This window comes from Peromyscus maniculatus, chromosome 3, assembly GCF_049852395.1.
Source record: "Peromyscus maniculatus bairdii isolate BWxNUB_F1_BW_parent chromosome 3, HU_Pman_BW_mat_3.1, whole genome shotgun sequence".
NCBI lineage: Eukaryota > Metazoa > Chordata > Mammalia > Rodentia > Cricetidae > Peromyscus > Peromyscus maniculatus.
Window position 1 is genome coordinate 153,667,265 of NC_134854.1, and position 23,823 is coordinate 153,691,087.

The window sequence follows — 23,823 nt, forward strand, 5'->3', positions numbered from 1 at the left end:
GTTATTGTGCCTCATTGATTTACTATTATTTATTTGCTTCATGTTAAGAGAAGAGAATACGTTGCTTGTATTATAAACTACCTAATATACAGTATTTCTGAATTTTGGCAGACAAGACTAAGAAAATTAAGTTCTTCTATAAATGCGATTTTTAAAGTTATGAGCAAACTATCTCGGTCATGTACCAGTGCCCCATTGCAGTTCCTTCCTCCCAATGTAGATCCTCCACAAAGTAGATCATGCATATGCCTCTTGATGCACACCTACATAGGTTTTTGACGGGAGTCATGTTAACATCAGATAATGTTGTATATGTTCTTTTGCATGGGATACATCCACTGCACCTTCTAATTCAATATATGTAATTTTAGAAAGCAAAGAGGTATACTGCTAAAAACATTGACTACCAAAGCACATATTTGTATACCTTTAAATTGCATGATTTACTTTGTTTGAAGATCAATATAGCCCAGTCCCCAAAGCAGAAGTTATATCCTCAGAAGTCAGATACAGAGAAGTCATTGTTCACATTCAGTGGGGAGGCAGCTTAAGGAATTATTTTAGCACTGCTATGGTGTGTTATGACCTTTTGGTGGCTGCTGAGTTTATAGTGAAATACAGTCGCAGCTTCTTACATAGGATATACAGAGCATCATATATTCCCTCTATATTTTCTGAAGTTATCATGAAGATGTGCAGCTATTCTTATCACAGAGATTTTGTTCTAGTGATTAGTGAATAATTCATATCTCTTCAAGGTGAGCATGAACTTTTTTTTTCTTTTTTTTAAATTTTATTTTACAATATGATTTAGTTCTACTTATCAGCCACGGATTCCCTTGTTCTCCCCCCCTCCCGCCTTGTTCCCCCCGGCCCACCCCCTATTCCCACCTCCTCCAGGACAAAGCCTCCCCTGAGGATTGAGATCAACCTGGTAGACTCAGTCCAGGCAGGTCCAGTCCCCTCCTCCAAGGCTGAGCCAAGCATCCCTGTATAAGCCCCAGGTTTCAAACAGCCAACTCAGAGCATGAATTTTTTTTCTCTCAGAACAAGGAGTTCTTCCCTCCTGTTTAAGAACAGCAATAGTATCATAAATTCCCTCCACACTGTCTTATTTCAACATTCACATTTTTAACACAACAGCATGAAAATTAGGACATGTGACATATTTTGTGTTGCAGAGAACGTGTGTGATAGTATCTTTTGTCTAATAAAGTCATATGATGAGAATTGGCATCCTGTGTTTGAAAGATAAATTCTGTTTCCTTGTCAGGAAACGTACACATTTTGTAACTGCCAAAACCAACACAACAGTTCAGAAGAGATGTTGTGTGACTTCTAATTCTAGATGATAAAAATGCCATGTTTTCCAAGGTCTTCTCTTAGTATATGACAGGTTATTAAAGGAATACTCTGAAGATGTACAATTAAAACTTGAAACTAATTGCATTTGTAATCATTCCTAAGAATTATTTGATACATATTTTCCCTTCAGAGATAGAACATCCATATTTATCATCACATAAATTTTCACCCTTAAATGTTTGTACACCTAAAGATTTATTGGCCATTACATTATGCTTTGCAGGATGGTGTGTGCTTTAGATTCATTAGTTTTGTTAGTCTGTATGATGGACATGTATTGCTTTTTTACAGTTTATACATTGTTAGCTTAGCATGATTGGGGACATTACCAGGACTCAATAGTTAACTGTAAAGATAATAGGAGAGAAGGAGATAGGTAAAGAGAAAGGACAATATTACTGATAGGAATGATTTAAAATGGGCATTTTCAAAATTTTTCCTACAAGGCATAGTGTAGCTTTGTATGACAGTTTGTGCACATTTGTTCATTTCTGGCCACATTAAATATAATATCTTGAATTTCCATTCATCCTAAGGTGTTGGATATGCAGCCTATTTTTTACAATCCAAGAAACTATCAAATGATAAAATTATGTTTCTATATATGATAACCTCATCAGTATGACTTCTTTTTTATTTTATTTTATAATTTATTTTAATTTTACATATCAGCCACGGATTACCTTGTCCTTCCACCCCCCCACCCCCCCACCCCCACCCCCCACCCCCCATCCCCCATCCCCGCCTTCCCCCCAACTCACCCCCCATTCCCATCTCCTCCAGGGCAAAGACTCCCCTGAGGATTGAGTTCAACTTGGTAGATTCATTCAGTCCAGGCAGGTCCAGTCTCCTCCTCCCAGGCTGAGCCAAGTGTTCCTGTATAAACACCAGGTTCCAAACAGCCAGCACATGCACTGAGGTCAGGTCCTGGTCCCACTGCCTGGATGCCTCCCAAACAGATCAAGCTAATCAACTGTCTCACTTATCCAGAAGGCCTGATCCAGTTGGGGGCTCCTCAGCTATTGGTTCATAGTTCATGTGTTTCCTTTCATTTCTATATTTGTCCCTGTGCTTTTTCCAACCTTGGTCTCAACAATTCTCGCTCATACAAACCCTCCTCTTTCTCGCCAATTGGACTCCTGGAGCTCCACCTGGGGCCTGGCCATGGATCTCTGCATCCGGTTCCCTCAATCATTGGATGAGGTTTCTAGCATAACAATTAGGGTGTTTGGCCATCTTATCACCAGAGTAGGTCAGTTCGGGCTGTCTCTTGACCATTGCCAGTAGTCTATTGTGGAGGTATCTTTGTGGATTTCTGTGGACCTCTCTAGCACTTTGCTTCTTCATATTCTCATGATTTCTTAAACACACACACACACACAAAAAAAAAAAAAAAAAAAAAAAAAGAATAATTTCACTCCCATCAGTGAAACATCTCAAAAATTGCTAAGAGAAAACTCTTAATGATATAAGTAAGTAAACAAACATACACATCATGGAATCTAACCCTCAGAACTACAAGCCAAATTAAATGCTTTCTTTTATAAATTGCCTTGTCCATCGTGTTTTATCACAACAATAGAAAAGTAACTAAAACAAAGGATTCCAAATTCCAGAAGTCAGTATTTATTTAAATGCACAAAGTCTGACCGAGAGTGTTGCAGAAGGGGTTTGCTACTAAAAACACATTACTTAAAAATGAATTTGCAGATTCAGTCATACAGAATTAGCAACATCTGTGGTTCAAGGAGGCCAGGACCCCACTTGAGCTGCAGCAGAACTTATTAGTGTTGTCTAAGGTGTACTGGTTTTGTAGGCATGAAAGGTGCAAGACTGAAGGGGTACTGGTCCACAATTTTAGAAAGATGCTGAGGTCAGGCAATACATTTATTTGGGTTTGGAGTCTCTGCAGGGAGGCCCCGGGAGGCCATTACATGGAACTGTGAAGTGAGGTTGCAATCAGAATTCCAGGACACTAAAGATGCCAGAAATGTGCAATTTCTGACTCAGAAGGCTTTAGGAATGGAGTGGGGCCAGGCCAAGAGAGAAACTCCTTCCTTCAGGCAACAGGGCTGAAGAAGTGGAGTTACTCAAGTTGTTTGAATCCCATATGATGGTATCACAAGCCGAGAGACCACATGATTCCATCTCAAATCCCAGGTAACCAGGGTGGAGCTGTAAAGATTCAGTGAATATATGTATTTTGGTCATTCTATGGTGCAATCTTTTGGGATCATGCTCTCACTCCTTCCTTTTGGAATGAGAATGTTCATTCTGTTCACTCTATGTTAAACTTATGGAACATGTGATTTGATTGTTCAGGAACTCATGGTAAAAAATATACATAGTCTCAGAGGAGACTTCATTCTTATACTTTTTCTTATTATTTTATTTTCAAGAATTTCATTCATGAATATACTTTATTTACATAATTTCCACAATACCACTATATAAAGAAATGTAGGAAAGCAATGGCTGCTGATGGAGGGAAGTAGAATCTTTTTCCTCCTGGAATGTGTAATTTTCCAATTCAAAATGGTCAACAATAAACCCACATACAAATGAGCGATGCTAAAAGGACTCAGGAATTTGTGTGTGTGTGTGTGTGTGTGTGTGTGTGTGTGTGTGTGTGTATGTGTGTGTGTGTGTAAAGCAATAATTAACAAGAAGAGATCATGATTCTAAGAAGCTTCTTTTTGCCACTTACACTTTTAAACAATATAATTGTTAAACACTCTGCAGGCTTTTGAAGCAGAGCTGAATGCAAAGTGCATTGTGAGGTGTCTACATATTTATCGCAACAAAAGGTAGAAGGTTTTGGGTTAATAGGAACGTAATAGGGTTTCAGCTTGGCAAAGAAACCCTGTCAACTTGAGGGGATCTATACTCACCTTAGAAATCTCTGAGCATGTCAGTGATAGCTTTCTCGAGGTTACATTAACTGTGGTGAGAAAACTCACACTAAGGTGAGCTGAGATTTGGGGCTGCATAAAAAGTACCCAGATAACTCAGCACAACCACTCCCCTTTCTCTGCTTTCTGAAAGCAATGCAATGTGACTTGCTAGGTCCATGGCCCTGCTTTCATGAATGACTCCCCCAATGTAAGCCTGAATAAACTCTACCTTTTTAAGTTCTTTTGGCCAGCTACTTTGTTGCAACAGTGAGAAAAGCCACTGATGCAGTTGGAAATTCCATGATGAAGAGGTTCTCATGTTTATAATCTTATTTCAAGTACTCTTTTGATCATAATTGCTATCATTGATTCCATGCATTTTTTTCTTTGTTTCAGTGGGCTGTCATCCTTAACGCTTTCATGTACAATGTAAGACTGTTACCAGTGTCTTTTTGTATTATTGCTATAAAAATCTACCTGAGTCTTGATATGTTATCAGTGTTTCCATTTGAATCACAATTCTTGTGACTGGAAAGTTCAAAGTCCATGATACCAACTTCCAGCAAATACTCTTTACTAAGCAGGCTCTTCACCCACCCAGTTTGCTTGTGCATAGAACACATGTTCATAGAACTAATCTAGTCCCACATATCAGACTTGCTCCTGAAATAGTATTGGAATCTCAGATTCTGGCGTCTCTATGATTCAATAACTGTTTATGAAGCTTCAATTCTTAAGGAGCTACAATTGCTCAGTTGAACTATATTAGGGTCCATTTTTCAGGCCACAGACCTTCAGGGAAAAAAAAGTGTTCTATCCCCAAACCACTACAAATAACATGCCTGATATAGGTAGCAGATTAAAATAGAACACTCAACTCCATTTGAATTTTATATAATCAAAAATTATTGCCATTGCTCATTTATCATATTAGCAAGGGCTTTTATTTTAAACTCAGTCCATCATTCTGCATTTAGGATGCATTTATATTATAATTATGTTGAAGTATCATTATACAATTGCATTATTTTATCTAAAATGAAGACTGCACCTTCTATACGTTTATTTACTAAATCTGTCAATTCTTCAATAGAATACATCCAATTTTAACAACTAAAATTTTCTGAGATAATTGCTAAATGCCCACTAGGGGGCAGAAATGCCCTGTGCTAAGAACTGGTGTCCATAAGAATTACGATTTTTAAGAGAATCTCAGGATATGTGTTGAAAATGCTCTCTGCCTTTATTACTTAGTGTTTCCTGGAATCTAGTACTTTTCACTAAATTTGTAGCCTGTTACATGATTCATAACTGTTGTTTTTAATTTCTCTCTCTCTCTCTCTCTCTCTCTCTCTCTCTCTCTCTCTCTCTCTCTCTCTCTCTCTCTCTCTCTTTCTCTCTCTCTCTGCTATTGATGTTCAAACCCAGGGCCTCACATATACTGGGCAAGAGCTTACCATCGAACTACACTCACAACATGAAGCTGTACTTTTCAAAGAACAGACATTGGCAGTGAATTTATTTCAACAACCTGAATGATTTGACTTGTTTTCCTTTGAAAAATATCCATATTTCTTTGCAGTAGTTTTCACTCACTTTTTTTTTCCTACTATCATTTCCTGGAATTTTCCAAGTCTTGTGACATTTCTAGCAGACGATTTTGTCTTCCTTACAGTTAATCAGTTGAGTATGTGTTATATTATTCTAAAGACTTGGATGCTAGATGTGAAGTCTTAGGATTTTAATTTTGCTGAAAACACAGAATGAGACTTGCATTTATAATAACTTTCAGTTCGTTATGCCTCTCAACAAACTCCATTATGTTCCAGAATAAAGTTTTGTTGAAACATATATCCTGTTAACCACTTTAATTTAGCTTCTTGTTTCCAATATGGGTGACCATGTTAAAGATTGTTGTATAAACTATGTTTCTGTTTATATATATAGCTTGCTTATACATGGACACTCATTTAATGTGTTCTGATTAAAATCCATATATTTCAAATTTAACATTTATCTAATATATCAATAAAATTCTCAAATGAACTTTACTATACTTATTTTTAAAGAACCTCAAGAAAAATATATTGTCAATATAATTTTACTATGGAATACATAATCTTTATTACTGATTCCTTCTTTCCATTTAATGTAATTAATGTGAAATAACATATCACAGGAAATGCCTTTCCAAATGATCTACCTCTGCTGTCCCATAGATACTTTAAAACATTTAAACATATACCAGGCACATTTAACACACTTCTCAGTCCTATCAAAATGGAGCCCAATTCCTCCACATAGGCTTGGTAGGATTATTAAGACTATCTTTATTCCTTAAAACCATAGAATTTTAACTGGAATGGAAATTAAATTCATAAAGTATTATGTTCTCAGGAAGTATTCATATCATACCTATTATTAATTACTGTATAAAATTAAACTCCATTCAACTTGAAATTGTATTTTAAAGGGAGGAAACATACCAATAACAAAACAACAGTAACAAACAAAATAAATATGTAGAACATCAAGCTGCATGATGATTATTAAAATGTCAGTCATTGAGTAACACGTTACCTGAGCAATGGAAGCACATGATGTGAGCCCTGTAACTGAGACTTGAGCCTTTCCAGTTCATGGTGTAGGAGAAGGAGTCCAGGGGATTCCCTGAGCTGTGGTGACCAAGGAGTCTAAGCTGCTGGAATCCATAGCACAGGGAACCAAAAATCAGATGTAATCATTAGCATTGATGGGATAACTTCCTAAGGCCAGAAAGAGGAGATGAGCAAATATTGACTTTGAGTCATAAAGAGTGAGGAAACATCTATTTGATACTATTAATAATAGAAAAGTATGTATTTCATGGATCATTGTTTGGAATGTGCAAAAAATCTTCCCTCAATGGTTAGATCTAATATTTGCTTTTTATTTCTTAAATAATTTCAAAAGCCAGACAAAATGATTTTATGGTTTCCATGTAGTTTTAATGCCCCTCAATACAACTTGAGTGGATAGCTACAGGATCACAAAAGTTAGCCAGCATTCAACATGGTTCAATACACATTGTTGGACATTCAATCATGTATTTATTAAGGTCTGAAAAAACCCTACCAAATTATGAGGGTAATGAGAAAATCAAAGATCCCTATGTAACTGGCACAGACATTAATAATAGCAGATAACATTATAACGGGTATTATAAATACATTACAGGTGTCCAAATGTTTAACTATTATCTGTCCTGGTAATAAAACTAAGGGAGTAAAAAGTAATCCCAATGGACAGTTAGAGTTTAAAATCAAATTCTTGAAATGAGAGTGTATTGTGAGGGGTTAATTCCTGGAAAGAAATTATTCATGAACTTGAAAACATAAATAACACATAAGGAAAGTGAAGAATGAAACAAACATCACTGGTCTTCAATGAAGTTCAAGCTATGCAATTAAAATATCTCAAAATCTTGACTGGATAGAAAATACGATGGCCAATGGTGCTGAAGGGATGGCTTGGTTGTTTAGGGCACTTGCTGCTCTTGCAGAAGACCTAGTGTGGTTCCTAGCACCAACATACCCATATTGTGTGATTAACAACTCCCTGTAATTACAGTTAAAGGGGTACTTACATCCTCTTCTGGCCTTTATGTTCATGTGCATGTGTGCAGTGCACATACAGGCAAGCAGTCACACATGTATACACTTAAATAAAAATAAATAAAAATGTAAAAATAAACAAAGGCCTCAGTTTCCCAAATATGGTGGAAGCTATAAATATTTACACACTAGAAGTTCAGTAAACCACACAGAGAGCCTAGCAGTGTATGGAAGAACATCTTAACCTAGATTTTCAGATTAGTTTATCAAAGCAAAGTTAAAGTATATGATAGAGGTGCATTCAGAGGGACCAATAATGATTGTAGCAGATTTAGCCAGAAACAGTGGAATAAAAATATCTTATGGAACAATATTATGAAATTACAAAAGTAGGAAAAATCTCAACCTAGAATGGAGAAGTAGATCTAAAAACTGAAAGAGAAAGACGTACATCCAGATACCTAACAGACCCATGCTACAAGGAATCTCAAAAACTGTGCTCAGAGACTGTGGAAAATAAGAATATGCAAATGATAAAATAAGCAATAGAAAAATAAACAACAGAAATGATAGCTTCCTCATTAATCTACAAAATGTTCCATTTATTTAAATTTGATAAAATAATAATTGATTTGTTTGGATTATGGCATACACCTACAAGACGTAAATTTATTTTAGCACATTTTCTAGAATGTATATAACACATTTAAAATAACACATATTGAAAAGAAAGAGAGCAAACAGGATAATATAGTCTTAAAATGACATGCTGAGTTTTTAAATGGAGTTTTCTGCCTATAATAGCTGTTTTATTCTCAAAGGTACTCATCATCTTTTTATGAAGTTATTTGCACAACGCTCCTTGTTGTTTTACTATCTAATGCAATGTCTACTTTTTGTAGTTTAGTTTTGCATATAGTTGTCTCCAAGAAAATGTAAACATTTAATATCTGACTGCTTTTAAAATTAAAAATACAGTTGCTATGAAGTAGAAAATGGGAAAATGGATGAAGATTAACCTGATAAAGGGAAAAAATCACAACACTAAGGGGGAAGGAGTAGGGAATAAATACACTAAGGCTGTTTGAAGAAGCCATAGGGAATTATACTACTCTATGTCTACTTAAAATTACACATAATATAAGTGTACAAGTTTACAATATGTTTATGCATAAACATATATACACATATATATGTATGTCAATATAATATAATATAATATAATATAATATAATATAATATAATATAATATAATATAATATAATATAATATAATATAATATAATATATATGTACATGAATTATACCATGTGGAGAGGCAATGCTGCTTCCCCAAACCATAGACTATGTAGCAAAACTCTACTGCCAGACAGGAGAAACTTCCTTTGTAGTAGTTGGTCAGGTGAGTTCAAGAGATAACAAAATAATATAGACTATTGCCATTGCCTTTGTGTGTTCTAGAAAAAGAAGGTATGACCCTAATACTGAAGATACCACATACTTCAGACACAAGACTTGGAAAACTATATCTGGACCTAACCTGGAATACTCAGTAGTCATGCAAGCTGATGAGGGAGAAAGGTAATCAATCATGCTATCCATCTGCAATGCTTTCAAACCACAACAATGATCCACAGAAGATATTCTGAAAGATGCAATAGTGGCACATATATCCTCGGGGTAACCAGAAGACACCTAATGGGGCTTAAGTTTTACTCACTAGAAGGGAAGTCATACCTGGTTATGCAAAATTAGCCAATGCCCAGGGCTGAAGAGGCCATGGGATCTAAAGGACAACCTGATATTGTCACTTTCCTGAACCAATATATCTCTGGCTAAATTCTAAATACTTATCCTTGTCTCTCCTGATAAGTACAGGGCTCACCCTCATCTAGAAGCTTCTGTCTTCAGTAGATGGAAATTATCACAGAAAGCCACAACTGGACAAATGGAAAAAAAAAACTTAACCATGGGATGCCAAACCCCAATTATTACACATACAACAGAACCCCAACTCCTAAGGCTCAGGGCACATTGCACAAAAGGGGCAGGAAATGATTCTTGGTAGCAAACTATCGCATCCAGAAATTTTATGATAGATAAAGGAAGGCAGCTTAATATCACAGGTTATTGTTCTTTTACTAACCAACATCAAGCAGAATTGGAGCACTGTGTGATAAAGGGTGAGGTCGAATCTGATTTAAGGAGAATCATATTATTCCCTCAAACAATTCAGTACAGTTATTTATTTACTTAATATCATTAGAACAGACTGGAAGCTGTCATAGCAGATGGTGAACCGAGTGCTGAAACCCAGTTTGCTAGCATGCAAATAAGACATATTCTCTTTCATGACTTTATGGCATTTTGCCTTGTTTCATATCTAGGGGATTTGAATTCACCAAGCTTAGATACTACTTAGTGAAATTTATGAAGCATTTCAGGAACTAGCTAACATGATTGATGGATGTTGGTTATCTGTAGACGACTTGAGGGCTTCATTAGTTCTAAGGCTTATTTCAGAGGTAATTTTAGACCCATGTAGAAAGATTGAGAAAATCTCCTCTGTAAATTTTCTACAGTTTTATCACTGAAAGTTTTTTGATTTTCATTTAGGAAGAAGAGCATTTCTTAATATCATATGTGGGTAGCTAGTCCTTATGCTTGGTTACCTAAAGTCATACATACATACATACATACATACATACACACACACACACAGAGAGAGAGAGAGAGAGAGAGAGAGAGAGAGAGAGAGAGAGAGAATGCATAGCATTCCATGCATTTCATTTGGGATGTGAAAATCTTCTAAATAAGCCATCAATTCTGATTTTTTAATTTCCAAAGTGAAAATGAGTTTTGGAGTGCTTATTTTTTACATTCATTTCTTCCAGAACTTGTTTGTTATACAGGGACAAAAAATAGATATATATTTGTAGGATTTAAGGTGAGGTGAGAGTTTGATTGGGCAGAGAAAGCACTTGAAATTTGATTATGGGTTAGCTCTCAAAACCCATAGATGTCCACAATGCATGGTTAAAGAACCATATACAATATGTGTAGAAAAAAGATATCAAGAAAATGATGGTAAGGAGGTGGGAGAGGGAATGGGGGAGAGCTTGAAGGGGAAACTACCACAATAATAAATTTATAATAAACAAGGACTTATCTCAAAGCTAACGTCAGTCTTGACCTCATTGTTGAAATACAAGAATACTACACATTTGCAAGTTGCAAATTATCATCACAATTACTTAGTATTTTAATATTTAGATTATTTCATTATGAAGCCAAAAGTAAAACAAGTACATACTTAAACACAGAAGCTATTTTGTTTCTATCTGCACAAAAAACATGAGCAGGAGCTAGAAATACAAAGCTTCTTTGATCTGTCAGTAATGCTGCTGGCTTTTTGGGTCAGAAATCAAAAAAACAATCGTAATCCACTTATCTTTGGTGTACCTATAAATCAATTTCAAATGTAACAGAAATGACAACTTTTAATGTAAAAAATCAAATTATCTTTTTTCACATTTTGATTTTGTCCCTGGATTCAGGATGCTGCTGCTTTGCACAGCCCTTTACTATTGATGTTCCAGCTAAATGCAGGACAGTGTCTCCCTATTCTGAAGGTAAGTCCTTTAGCTTTGCTGACATCTGCACACATTATTCAATAAAATTCTTAAAAACTCAGAACCTGATTGCTTTACAGGGTAATAATTGCTGTATGTATGTGTATATGGTAAGGGTTTGCTAAACATAGAGATATCTGCCATATACAAGGACCTTTTTATGACCCTATGACATGGTTCAAACTTCTTGTGCATGTTATAGGAATATTCTACCACTGAATTGCATGTCCAGTATACAATATTCTTTGTAAAGTGGTTATTATAAATTTCCATTTTTTAAGATTAGTCTTTTATTAAAATATCACCAAACAAAAGTAGATAAAATGTGGAACACATATTTTCCTACAAATATATTGATGAATTCAAAACAGCAAGAACAAGAATCTATTCCAAGTCAAGTTAGGAAGTTTTTTGGATGTTTTAAAAAGAATCTATAAAAAATGAAATTTTCATTTCCAAAAAACAAGCAAAATTCTAACATTGAAAATTTACTGACAATAAATATGTTATGTGTTTCCCTCTCTATTTTACTTTTTGAACCTAATGTGTTAGAAAATTTTCACATTTTATTAACATTTATTCTGCTATTCAAATGATATTAGTATCAAATACACATAAGCCAACACCCATGTATTGAGTGCCTATTTCTCAAAGTTATAATAATTATCAGTTCATATCATAATCTGCTTTTGTTCCACACTTGTAAGATACTGGCATATGGTAAAATAAAATATAAAAAACATGCCACTTACCTAGATATATTCAATTAAAAGATTATCATTAAGCAAAGTTTATATTCTTCTACAAATATAATATATTTGGGTATGTATTTGATAATCACCAATTAATATGTATATGCATTCCTGCCATAATCATTTATTCCTATTAATTATAAATATGCATTAAGAACTCACAAATCTGAACCCGTTAACCTAGATGGGATCATTGGACACAGTGTATTCCTGATTCTGAGGAATTAAGAAACATGTAGGCTGTCTTCAATATGAAATAGTGGGTTAGGTGTATCTAATGTAAAATAGCCTTTATTTCATGTTTTATTTATTATCAGAAATTTTAGAGAAATATTCTAGATTAGGGCATGTATAAATGAGTAATGTTTCTCATTATGAAACTCTAAGACATATTCCTTATAGATTCATTAATCCAGACACCAATGTACAGGCTTATTAGCCCAATTATAGCAAGAGTGCAGAGTATAACAACAATGCCACTGAAGACAAGAGGCCAGAAGAGAGCGTCAGATACAATGAAGCTGGAGTCACAGGTGGTTTCGAGCCAGGCTGGTGTGGGTACTACTAGCAGCTGACTTATATTCCATGAGCCATTTTTCCAGCAACTACCCTCAGTTTCTTATGAGATCAGATCTGAATATGTAAGTCTTCTCTCACACTCACACTGCCCTCCCTTCCACCTCCCCAGTGCTGGGATCACAGTGGGAATCATGTTCAAGTTGGTCTCTGCTTTTTAAATTACAGACATTTTGACTAGAATGAAACAGAATCTCAGTGTAGTTTTTTTTTCATTACTTAGATTACTAAAGACGGAAACATGTTCGTTAATTGTCTAACAAGTATTACAAACTTTCAAGTAATTTTATTCAAATAATTAATACTTGAAAATTGGGTGAACTCAAGAGTAACATCATGAAGCTCTACAAGAGTTTTAAATCATTAAGAATGGCTAAAAATTGAAGTGGAGAAAGAGATTTATAGTCTTAGATGCCATACCTGAGATACGCTTTCCATTTTGAAGGTCACAGGGCAATAGTACTTCCATCTATGAAGTGTCCATGTATGTGTGTACATGTATATACATGTTTGTGTATGTAAATGTGCATTATTATGAGCTGATAAAGAATCAAGTTACACAGAGATATTAGTTATCAGAGAGCAGGTTTCAAGGAATATTGGCCTCTTTGATGCTCCCCAGGAAACCTTGGATCTTATGAGATGGAAATTTGGACTCTTTGTACATGAATCTTGTATTAAAATAAATGAGTCTATAGAGAGTAATTATTCTAGATGAAACAAGTTTCATATAATGACTGACATCCCCTACATTTTTTCCATACTGAGTTCTAAAATTTTACTAACAAACAAAGCTGACTATCACAGTTGATAGATGATTAAAGAAGGAAAAAAAATTTAAACAATGGAACAGAATTTGTATTTATTTGCCTGCTAGCAAATGGGAATGTGGTGTCCTTCCAATAGCAGCTCAGAAATAAACTAGTGTGTGGCAGAGACACAAAAGTATGCAATTGGAGACATTAGGGTAATAAAAATTTCAATAAACATGAGAATAAGTTCGTCCATGACCACACCACACTAGGGTTCTGCTTGACACAGATACTAAAAGCAAGAATTCTAGTATACATTCAGTCAAGGACAAATAAAATTACATCAGTGCATATAAAAATCATAATTAGTGAAGTTAGTGCTACCTATTTTTCTTTCTTTTCTGTGTGATCAGATGCAATGAATTTACTAGAATGGATTGTCACCATCATAATAATGACAGAATTTCTATTAGGAAACTGTGCCAATATCTTCATAATTATAGTGAACGCCATTGACTACGTCAAGAGAAGAAAGATCTCCTCTGCTGATAGAATTATAACTGCTCTTGTCATCTCCAGAATTGGTTTGCTCTGGGCAATGTCAATGAATTGGCATTCAACTGTGTTTACTGCAAATACATACCATGTACAAATAAGAGCATTGGGTCGCATTACCTGGGCAGTAAGCAACCATTTTAGCAATTGGCTTGGGACCAGTCTCAGCATGTTTTATTTGTTGAAGATAGCCAACTTTTACAACCCTCTATTTCTTCACCTAAAAAGAAAAATTGAAAATGTTCTTCTCGTGATATTTTTGGGGAATTTCCTTCTTTTTGTTTTGTATCTTGGAGTGGTGAACATCAACAAGATTGCATGGGTAAATGGTTATGAAGGAAATGTGACTTTGAAGAACATACTGAAGGACATCACAAGCCTTTCAAATATGCATCTCTTCAGCCTGATAAATGTCATACCATTTTGTATATCACTGACATGTGTTCTGCTCTTAGTCTACTCCCTAGGGAAACATCTCAGAAATATGAAATTCCACGGCAAAGGATGTCAAGATCCCAGCACCACGGTCCACATAAAGGCCTTGCAAACCTTGGTCTCCTTTCTTTTGTTGTATGCTACATACTCTTTGTGTGTAATTATATCAGGTTGGAGTTTACTTAATGCACCCATCTTCTTACTTTGCATGGCAATTAGTGCTGTCTACCCAACAGGTCATTCCATTATTTTGATCTGGGGAAACCAGAAGCTGAAACAGGCCCTTCTGTTGTGTCTGAAGCAGGTGAGATGCTGACTGAAAAAATGGAAGCCTTCACATCTATAGATTAATAACAGAGATATCGTATCTTCTATCTAAATAGAACTGACAGAAAGAGTAATTTTTTTCTCTCCACTACTATTTTCAGAGTACATTTTATTAAAGAATTTCTATAGCCATCCTTAGGAAAGTCTCTTCCTCAAACTTGCTAAATAAAAGGATACATAGATGCATTTTGGTGAGACTATAATGCCAAAAAAGATTGAAACAAGCATTCTCTTAATCACTGCTCTCTCAAAAACAACATAGTTATAAATAATATAGAAGAAAATTTTCATGACCATGAAGCCATGTATATTATCCTCTGTTATTCTCCACTTGAACTGCTTATTATCGGTAATAAGAGAATATGTGTTTCCACTACACTGGTCATCACTATAGGTGTAAAGTGAGTTCAGATTTTGATGTTTCAGCCATTTGTAGATGGCAGGAACATTGGATTCTAAATCATATAGCAAAAGTGCACATTTAAAACAGGCATTATGTGGCAAATAAAATCAATTGAATAGTAAATAACAAAATATCACCAAAGAAGATTAAACTGTACTGGCAGCAACATTTATTTGACCCAACATTGTTGTGAATTACACATTTGTATCAGAGTCATACAATGTGATTCCAGAAAGACATTTTGGTACAGTATTCTAAGGTTTTCTTAGCTAGGAGGAGATATCTTTTTAAACTGAATTTTTTTAACCTGAAAAAATGATGAACTTTATGAAAGTATACATTTATTTATTTTACTCTTTTAAAAAACTCTCATATAAAATTGTGATGCTGCATAGGAGTCTGATATATTCCAGATACAATTAAAATATGTTTCACCATTTCCTGCTTGTGACTTCATTTACTCTTGTGTGGAAGTTTACAGCAGCTATCAACATCTCTGTTTCATTGGTGAGTGTATTTAGTGCCTTATCCAACATTGATAGCTTAAGATGAGAAGTTCATGCTCAGCACATAGTGTAAATTTTTTATGGATATAAGAATGTAATCTTCGGGATGTACTGCATGAGAGAAGAATATACTTTCAATAAAAATAAAAAAGAAAAGGAAAAACAGGCATTAGCTCTTCAAATCTCTTTATTTCATTTTTACTGCAGAGTAAACAGAATTCTCATTTTTACTAGAGAGTAAGCAAAAATTTTTATTATAAAATACAAAACAAGTAGAATTTAGTGATTATAAAATAGAATAAATTTAGTGAATGTATACAGTGAGTAGTATAGTTAAATGTCAGATTAATATGAATAGGCATGAAGCTTCAAAAGTGATAATTTATATAAGAGTAATGAAAGTTATTTCCTAAAAATCTTTAATTAAAAAATGTGTGCTGAATTTAAAAAAAAGAAAAATCTTACTCATTTCAGATTATTGCTTTTGTATTCATTTTTAAACCCATAAGGGTAAATGAATTGTCTATCATTCCTTCATTTTACATTCTTAAAATTTATTAAGCTTAATACAAGAAGAATCTTACTTTTTATTTTCTAAATATCATCACTGTTAAACAATACAGAAATTGCACATGATCTTTTCTTCATCTACTAAAACCATATCTATGAACTATGTAATGCAAGTATAAGAAATTCCTTGAGGATCTGATTTTTTAGAATCTTGTATAAATTGTGGAAATGGTACAAATGTGTTGGTATAATCATTGATGGAAAGTTCTAATGTAGACAGTAAAATAGTCCATCATTGAGTTCTATGCAATTATCAATTTGAGATGCTATGCTTAAGCCATTCTTCCATTTTTATTCTTTTTTAGAATTCTTAAGCAAAATGATATGAGTCAATGTGTTTTGTCAATATATGTCATTAAGTTTGTTCTTATTTATCCCCTATACTCATTACTCATATTCTCTTTGTCTCTGGTTCTCTTCCCACCCCCACAAAGTCTCCTTTTCCATCTTCATGTTACAAGTACCACAAACTAGCCGGGCAGTGGTGGTGCACGCCTTTAATCCCAGTACTCAGGAGGCAGAGGCAGGCAGATCTCTGTGAGTTCAAGGCCAGCCTGGGCTACCAAGTGAGTTCCAGGAAAGGCGCAAAGCTACACAGAGAAGCTCTGTCTCAAAAAAACAAACAAAAAAGTACCACAAACTGAATTATCTTCCATCTCCTTCCCTTGCAATCTTCCCTCCCATTTCATGGGCTCCTTTCTACTTTTAAGATATACACACATACACACACACACACACACACACACACACACACACACAGAGAGAGAGAGAGAGAGAGAGAGAGAGAGAGAGAGAGAGAGAGAGAGAGAGAGAGAGAGAGAGAGAGAAAGAGACTAAATTAAATCTCCACTCATCTATGGGAGAAAGCAAACATTATTGTCTTTCTGAATCTAGTCTATTTTGCTTAACACAATGTTCAAGTCTACAAATGTAATGATTTTATTTTTTCATCATGTATGCATATTACATTTTCTTTATCCATTTGTGTGTTGATTTTCCTCTTATCTGATTCCATTTCTTATTCCTTATAGATAATGCAGCAATATATATGGGTATACAAGTAATGTGCCACGTGTTTGTTTGTTGACTTTTTATTACGGTCATATACTCATGAGTGGGTCATAATGGTACTTCAAGTTTTTTAATTCTGGGAAATTCTATATAGATTTCCATATTGGGTGTTCAAGTTTACATCCACCCCAACAGTGTATATATGCTCTTTTTTTTACCCAACTCATTGCCAGAATTTATGGTGAATTATTTTTTGAATTATTTATTTTTAGATTATAGTATAATTACTTCATTTCTCCTTTCCTTTTCCTTCCTCTAAACCAGCTGTTCAACCTGTGGGTTGTGACCCCTTTGGTAAACCTTTACCTCCAAAAATATTTACATTCTGATTTATAACAGTTGTAAAATTATACTTATGAAGTAGTAACGAAAGGAATTTTATGAGGAACTGTATTAAAGTTTTGCAGTATTAGGAAAGTTGAGAATCTCTTCAAAACCCTCATAGATACCCATCCTTGCTCTTGTTGAAATTCATGGCCTCCTTTTACATTGATATATATATATATATATATATATATATATATACTTAATTACTTAAGTTCAATATGCACAGTCTACATAATGTCATTTGTACATTTGTATTATATATTATATATTCAGGGTAAACCATTTGGTATTGGATAACCAATTATCCTCTTTGGCTGAGCCTTGGAAAGATTGTTTCTATAGGTGTTAGCAGGCCTTATTTGCCTATAGCTCTTTGTGTAGGGTTGAGGCCTTGTGGGCTTTCCCCCATACAATTTTGCATGACTATTTTCATTGTTCAGCTCATGTTTAGACAATCATGTTGGTGATATTTTGATGGGTGTATTTCTGACATTATTAGGAGACACTATCACAGCAAACTCCCTGATCCTCTGGCTCTTACAATCTTTTCTCCCCATCTTTCACAATGATCCTTGAACCTTAGGTACAAGAATTGTATTGTAGATGTATACATTAGGACTAGGCTCCACAACTTAGCAATTTGATTGGTTGTGATTTTGTGTACTGATGTCTTATCTTCATTATACCATTCTGATTTGGGCAAGATGGAATCTCAAAGCAGTTTTAATTTTAATTTCCATGATAGTTAAGAATGTTCAATATGTTTTCAAATATTAACTAGTCACTTCAGCTATCAGTCATTTCATTAACTAGTCTGTTCTGTTGGAAAGCATAGTTGCATGGCTCAGGCAATGCATGGTGAAACATTAAACTGAGACTGATCCATTTGAGGCTGGAAAATTTACAGTGACAATCTTTATATGCCTACTTTTTCTACATAGCTTAGACAGTGTGTCATCTTCATGTAATGATGCTTATATACTCTCTGCAATGGAAGCAAGACAAGCCATCAGAGAGTGAAGCATCCCTGCAAAGAATCCTAGCGCATCCATCTGCCTCTATTTTCTATCAGTGGCTTTAAGGTAATATTTTCATGATTATTTTTTTCCAAAATTGTAGAATGATCAGTAGAGCCACAAGCATCTTGAAGGTGTGTTTGGTTTCCTTACACATCTACACAGCATCTCCCTTTATTTCTTAAGAAGGAACAAATATAAAGATATTTGTACTCTATATTAGGTGACCTCACGCTGCATATACTAGAATGTCTTGAGTCCAGATTCCTTTTTGAGAGTTTGGCATAATAGAAATGTACATTGAAAAGGTGACTACTGACCCATTCCAATTGCTACCACATATAATTTGGACAAGGTTTAGAAGGAAAAATCATCTAAGCAATTGTCACAGATATTAAAACTTATGTTCCAGCATTATGAGGATTTGACTGATGAGACTGTAACTCAGTCATTTTACTCTTTGTCAAGTATGGTTGTGGCTGTAGGTGACAGTGGTGTGTGCACACATTTGCTTATGTTTGTCAGTGCTGATTTCTATCCTAAAATGAAGGTAGTCTTACCATTGGCTACAATATACTCGATCAATGATGATCTGCTTCTCTCATGGAAATCATTTATGCTCAACTCTGACAGATTATACTTTTAAACTTGAAGTCTGCAGCCTGCTCAAGTCAAGAAAGTTTGCCTACAATTTCAGTACATTCTCATTGGCAGAAGCATTGCTTTCATAAAACCAAATTCTGTTCTATAAAACATTCTGTTCTTGTCAGCATCCTTGGGGCTCTTAAAGCAAGAGTGTTTACAGAAACAAAAATGGAATTTTCCCGTGAGGCTTCTCATATTTTCCTGTAAGATTATATTTCAGACTTAATTTTAGGTAGTGCTTTTACTGGTTCTTTGACCAAAATTATACTCATGTAAGGTAAGTTTGCAATTTCTTCTAAGTCTCCTTTGCATTTTATTAATTTTTGATTTATGTAGATAGTTTTCTTTTCTCAGATTGATCTTCAACAAAACATAGAGAAAACCCTAGAAAGTATACTGAGAAACAGTTCTGTCCAGTCTCTGCCTTATTCTGCCTTGGTAGATGCTCTAAATCAATGTCAAGTTATACTTTTCTATGCATTTTAGAAGACTATATCAATTTCTCTCTTATACTTAGTTTAGTTTTATTTAAAAGCTTCTAACCAGATGCGGTGTTTCAAACAATTTTTCTGTGTAAACTGCTTTGTTAGCTCCCATTTAATCTGCCACTTAGTCAGTTGTATCTAATATCTGAGAGCTCATCTGCTCCATGGAATATCTAGATTTGTCCATCTGTTTTTATAATTTCAAACTCCATGTAGCTTAATGTGATTATGAGAGATGAGAGGAAGGGATACATGTATTTGTCTTAAATGAGAACCATTTATCTCGGGTGGATGACTGGGTACTATGTTTTGCACATGTGTGTCTGTTCTAGCTGTTCAAAGCATTCAACAAACAATAAATAAAGACTTTATAAATAACAAGAATTGCTATAGATAATATTGCCCTTATATGGTTTCTGGGTATTGGTTTTATTACTGGTATATTTACATATATTATCTGGAATGGGAACATATTAGCAAATGACAAAATGAACCACCAGAGACTACTGCATGACATGATAAAGGATCAGAATAGAATGTCAGTCATCAGTGAATTAAAAACTTTGAAATTCTGACCCAGTGGTTCAGTGAAGTAACCATATATACTTGGTTTTCAGAGGAAGTGTTGGTACCCAGTAGGAGTCTAGCAAGATATGGAATTATAGAGACTGCACTATGCATAGAACCCCCAGAAAAGTCACATAGCTTTGAGAATGTTTTCATTTAAAGACTTATATTAGTGAGTTGTGCCATGCAAATATAAAGAAGGCAACTGCTCTGTGTACAATTCCATATTAAGTAATTGTTTTCAGATTGTGTCTATGTATCTCATCTTTCCATCTTTCTGTATCACGTTTTGTGATATCTATCTATCTATCTATCTATCTATCTATCTATCTATCTATCTATCATCTATCTATCTATCTCATGATATTTTATTTGTACTGAAATGTGATTTTATTTGTATGTTAAAAAATAAAGTTGCCTGCGAGTCAGAGCTAATAGTAAGCCATAGGAGAGCTGGGCATTCGTGGTGCATGCCTTTAATCCCAGCACTGGTAGGCAGAGCTAGGTAGACCTCTGTGTGGTCAAGGATACAGCCAGCATTGGAGACACAAGCCTTTAATCTCAATACCAACCATAGAAGACCTGGAGGTCTGTACAGACAGGCAGTGATGAGGCGGTCATGTGGTTGGGTTTACAACCAATGAGAAGGCAGAACAGAAAGTCTATATAAAGACAAACACACAGGAAGTAGGTCTCTTGCTGAAGAGGATTGCTGAAGCAGGAAGGGTAAGGCTCTTAGCTCTGACCTCTTGGGCTTTCATCTCTGCATTGGCTCTGTGTTTCTTATTTAATAAGACAGTTACTTCTACATCTCTCTCTCTCTCTCTCTCTCTCTCTCTCTCTCTCTCTCTCTCTCTGTCTCTGCATTGTGTTGATATGTGTGCAAATAGCTCTTTGTGTGTGCATTGTATTGATGTGTGTGTAAACATATGTGTTTGCTAGTGTGTATTAATATGTGTCCATATGTGTGTGGAAGCCTAAAGTCAATGATAGGTATCTTCCTCAATTTTTCTCTACTTTATTTATTTATTTTTTTTTTTGAGACAGGATCTTTCATTGACTCTGGAGCTCACTGGATGCAGCTAGACTGGCTGGTCAGAAAGCCCCAAGAATCTTATCTACTCCTCCCCAATTCTGTCATTACAGAAACTGTGACAACTCCTCGCTTTTACATGGGTGCTAGAGATCAAACTGCATTCCTCAAGCTTTCATGCAAGAACTGCACCTACTGAATATGCATCACAAGACTTCATCTATTCCAATTTTACTTTAGTATAATGTTTATCTATCAATGCAGATTGGTCTTTGAAACCTACAGGGGTGACATACATGTGAATAAATGGCAGACACATACAAAACAGTTGGGATTGAGTGGGCTCTACTTGCTTTGATGGAGCAGTACCTACTAGGGAACCAAGAAACTCACCAGGTTTATTGTATTCAGCACAAGGGGGAGGGATCAGCTAGTCTCAGTAAAAGATCTCTGTAGGGAAGCAGTCTCAGGTAGTAGTCTTCTTGGAGGGGGATACTGACTTGGACCTGCTTTTGCATTAAATCCTCTCATTATATGGATAGTTCTAGAGAGTGTGTTCAACATATATCTTCTACACTAACTTCACCAAAAAATTATATGAAACACTAAAAACTTAACAAAATGTAGAAAACTTACAATCTGATTAAAGGTTTTAGAATCCATAACGGTTTTTGAATGTGTCACAAATTACTTACAACACTTACGCAAATACAACTTATCTGAAGTAGTGAATCTTAATTCTTTGAGGCCAGTGAGGTGAACTAAATTTAACTCTCTGGGGCCAAAAGAGAACACACACACACACACACACACACACACACACACACACACAGAGAGAGAGAGAGAGAGAGAGAGAGAGAGAGAGAGAGAGAGAGAGAGAGTCTTGTATCGTCTGTCTCAATTCTGTCTTTATTTTTCTTGTACAGTTTATATATCCCAATAAAATCTTTCAGGCATTATAAAAATTACAATGTGGTCATTTTGTTTTTCAAGTGAATGAGTACAATAAATAAAGGTAAAAACATTGTTTTTCCTATCCCTTATATGATTAAAACAAAGTCATCCCAATAACCCACATACATTCACATCTAAGTAACTTGTTATAGATTAATAGATTGCAAACAAGCAGGGTATCTTTCTCAGCTAGTTCTTTTATTGGCAGGCAGCATGTTACAGTTACAAGGAAAGAATCAATCACTTTATTACTTATCTTGAAAGGTAATCTTACAAGGAATCTTAAAAGAATCACAAACCTAAACTTATGTATATGAAAAACAATCAGCTCTATTTTCAAATTTTAGGGTGCATACATACTCAGCAACACTATATATATATATATATATATATATATATATATATATATATATATATATATGACAAGTTCAGGATGATGAAACTTACAGATCCAGTGATGAGATCTGTGTTACTCTCAGCTTTGGTCAGGGAATCTTTTTTTTATTTCAGTGCATAGAGGTTAATGCAGCGATTTATAGTCAACATGTCTAGTATAAACAGCTGAGTGGCAAGCTATAGATGGATCATTCATACCAATATCTCACCATCCAACGCTAAGGAAAAATATTAAATTGAAGGTAGGAAAAAAAGAGAAATTATGAAATGCTGACTTCTGTACATGCCATACTGCTGCATACACCAACTCATAACAGCTGTGGTTACCTGCACAAGATCAAGATAGTTAACATTTAGCATGAATGAGGAAAGGCTCTAAGGTCCCACTAATATCTGAGGGGCTATGGACAGTTGATGGACACTAAGAGAGTGAACATATTTTTGTGGTTCAGGTACAGCTACTGGTAGGTTTCACATGTCCAAGTAGATGGTTACACAATCATGTGTACATGGGCATCGCTAATTGAACTCGGGGTATTAAAATTTAAAAAAAAGAGGGAAAACATGATGATGGAAAAGAGATGTAATGGAGACACCAAGGAGAGTTAGAGGGAGGTAATGGTGGATGGGCATGATCAAAATAATTGTGTAATAGGATGAAATTTCAAAGAATAAAAATTTTGTTATAAAAAAACATTAACCATATTTAAAGTGGCCAGAAGCTACATTTAGTTAGTTATTTCATGTCTCATACAAGCTCATCATTTCCATAATTGTCAAATGGTCTATTTACAAGCACTTTAGTGGATAATTTCATCCTCAGACTTTTAAATAACCTTTGTTTAATCAAGTGTTTCAACCCAAGATCCTGTACCTTAAGATGCAATGAAGAACTATCCTGGTGCTGGAGCCTCTGTCGCCAAGCCCAGACCATGCTGCTGTTCATCGTGCACTAGCAGTCCCAAGAGGT

The 23,823-nt window shown here is 35.0% G+C and overlaps 1 protein-coding gene across 1 annotated transcript; it reads left to right on the top strand.

Annotated features, from left to right (window-relative positions):
- Positions 1-13,981: 13,981 nt before the first annotated feature.
- Positions 13,982-14,869, top strand: LOC102909062 (taste receptor type 2 member 120-like). The gene has a single exon (XM_006996973.1). It carries the CDS (start codon positions 13,982-13,984, stop codon positions 14,867-14,869), a length of 888 nt encoding a protein of 295 aa, XP_006997035.1.
- Positions 14,870-23,823: the final 8,954 nt, after the last annotated feature.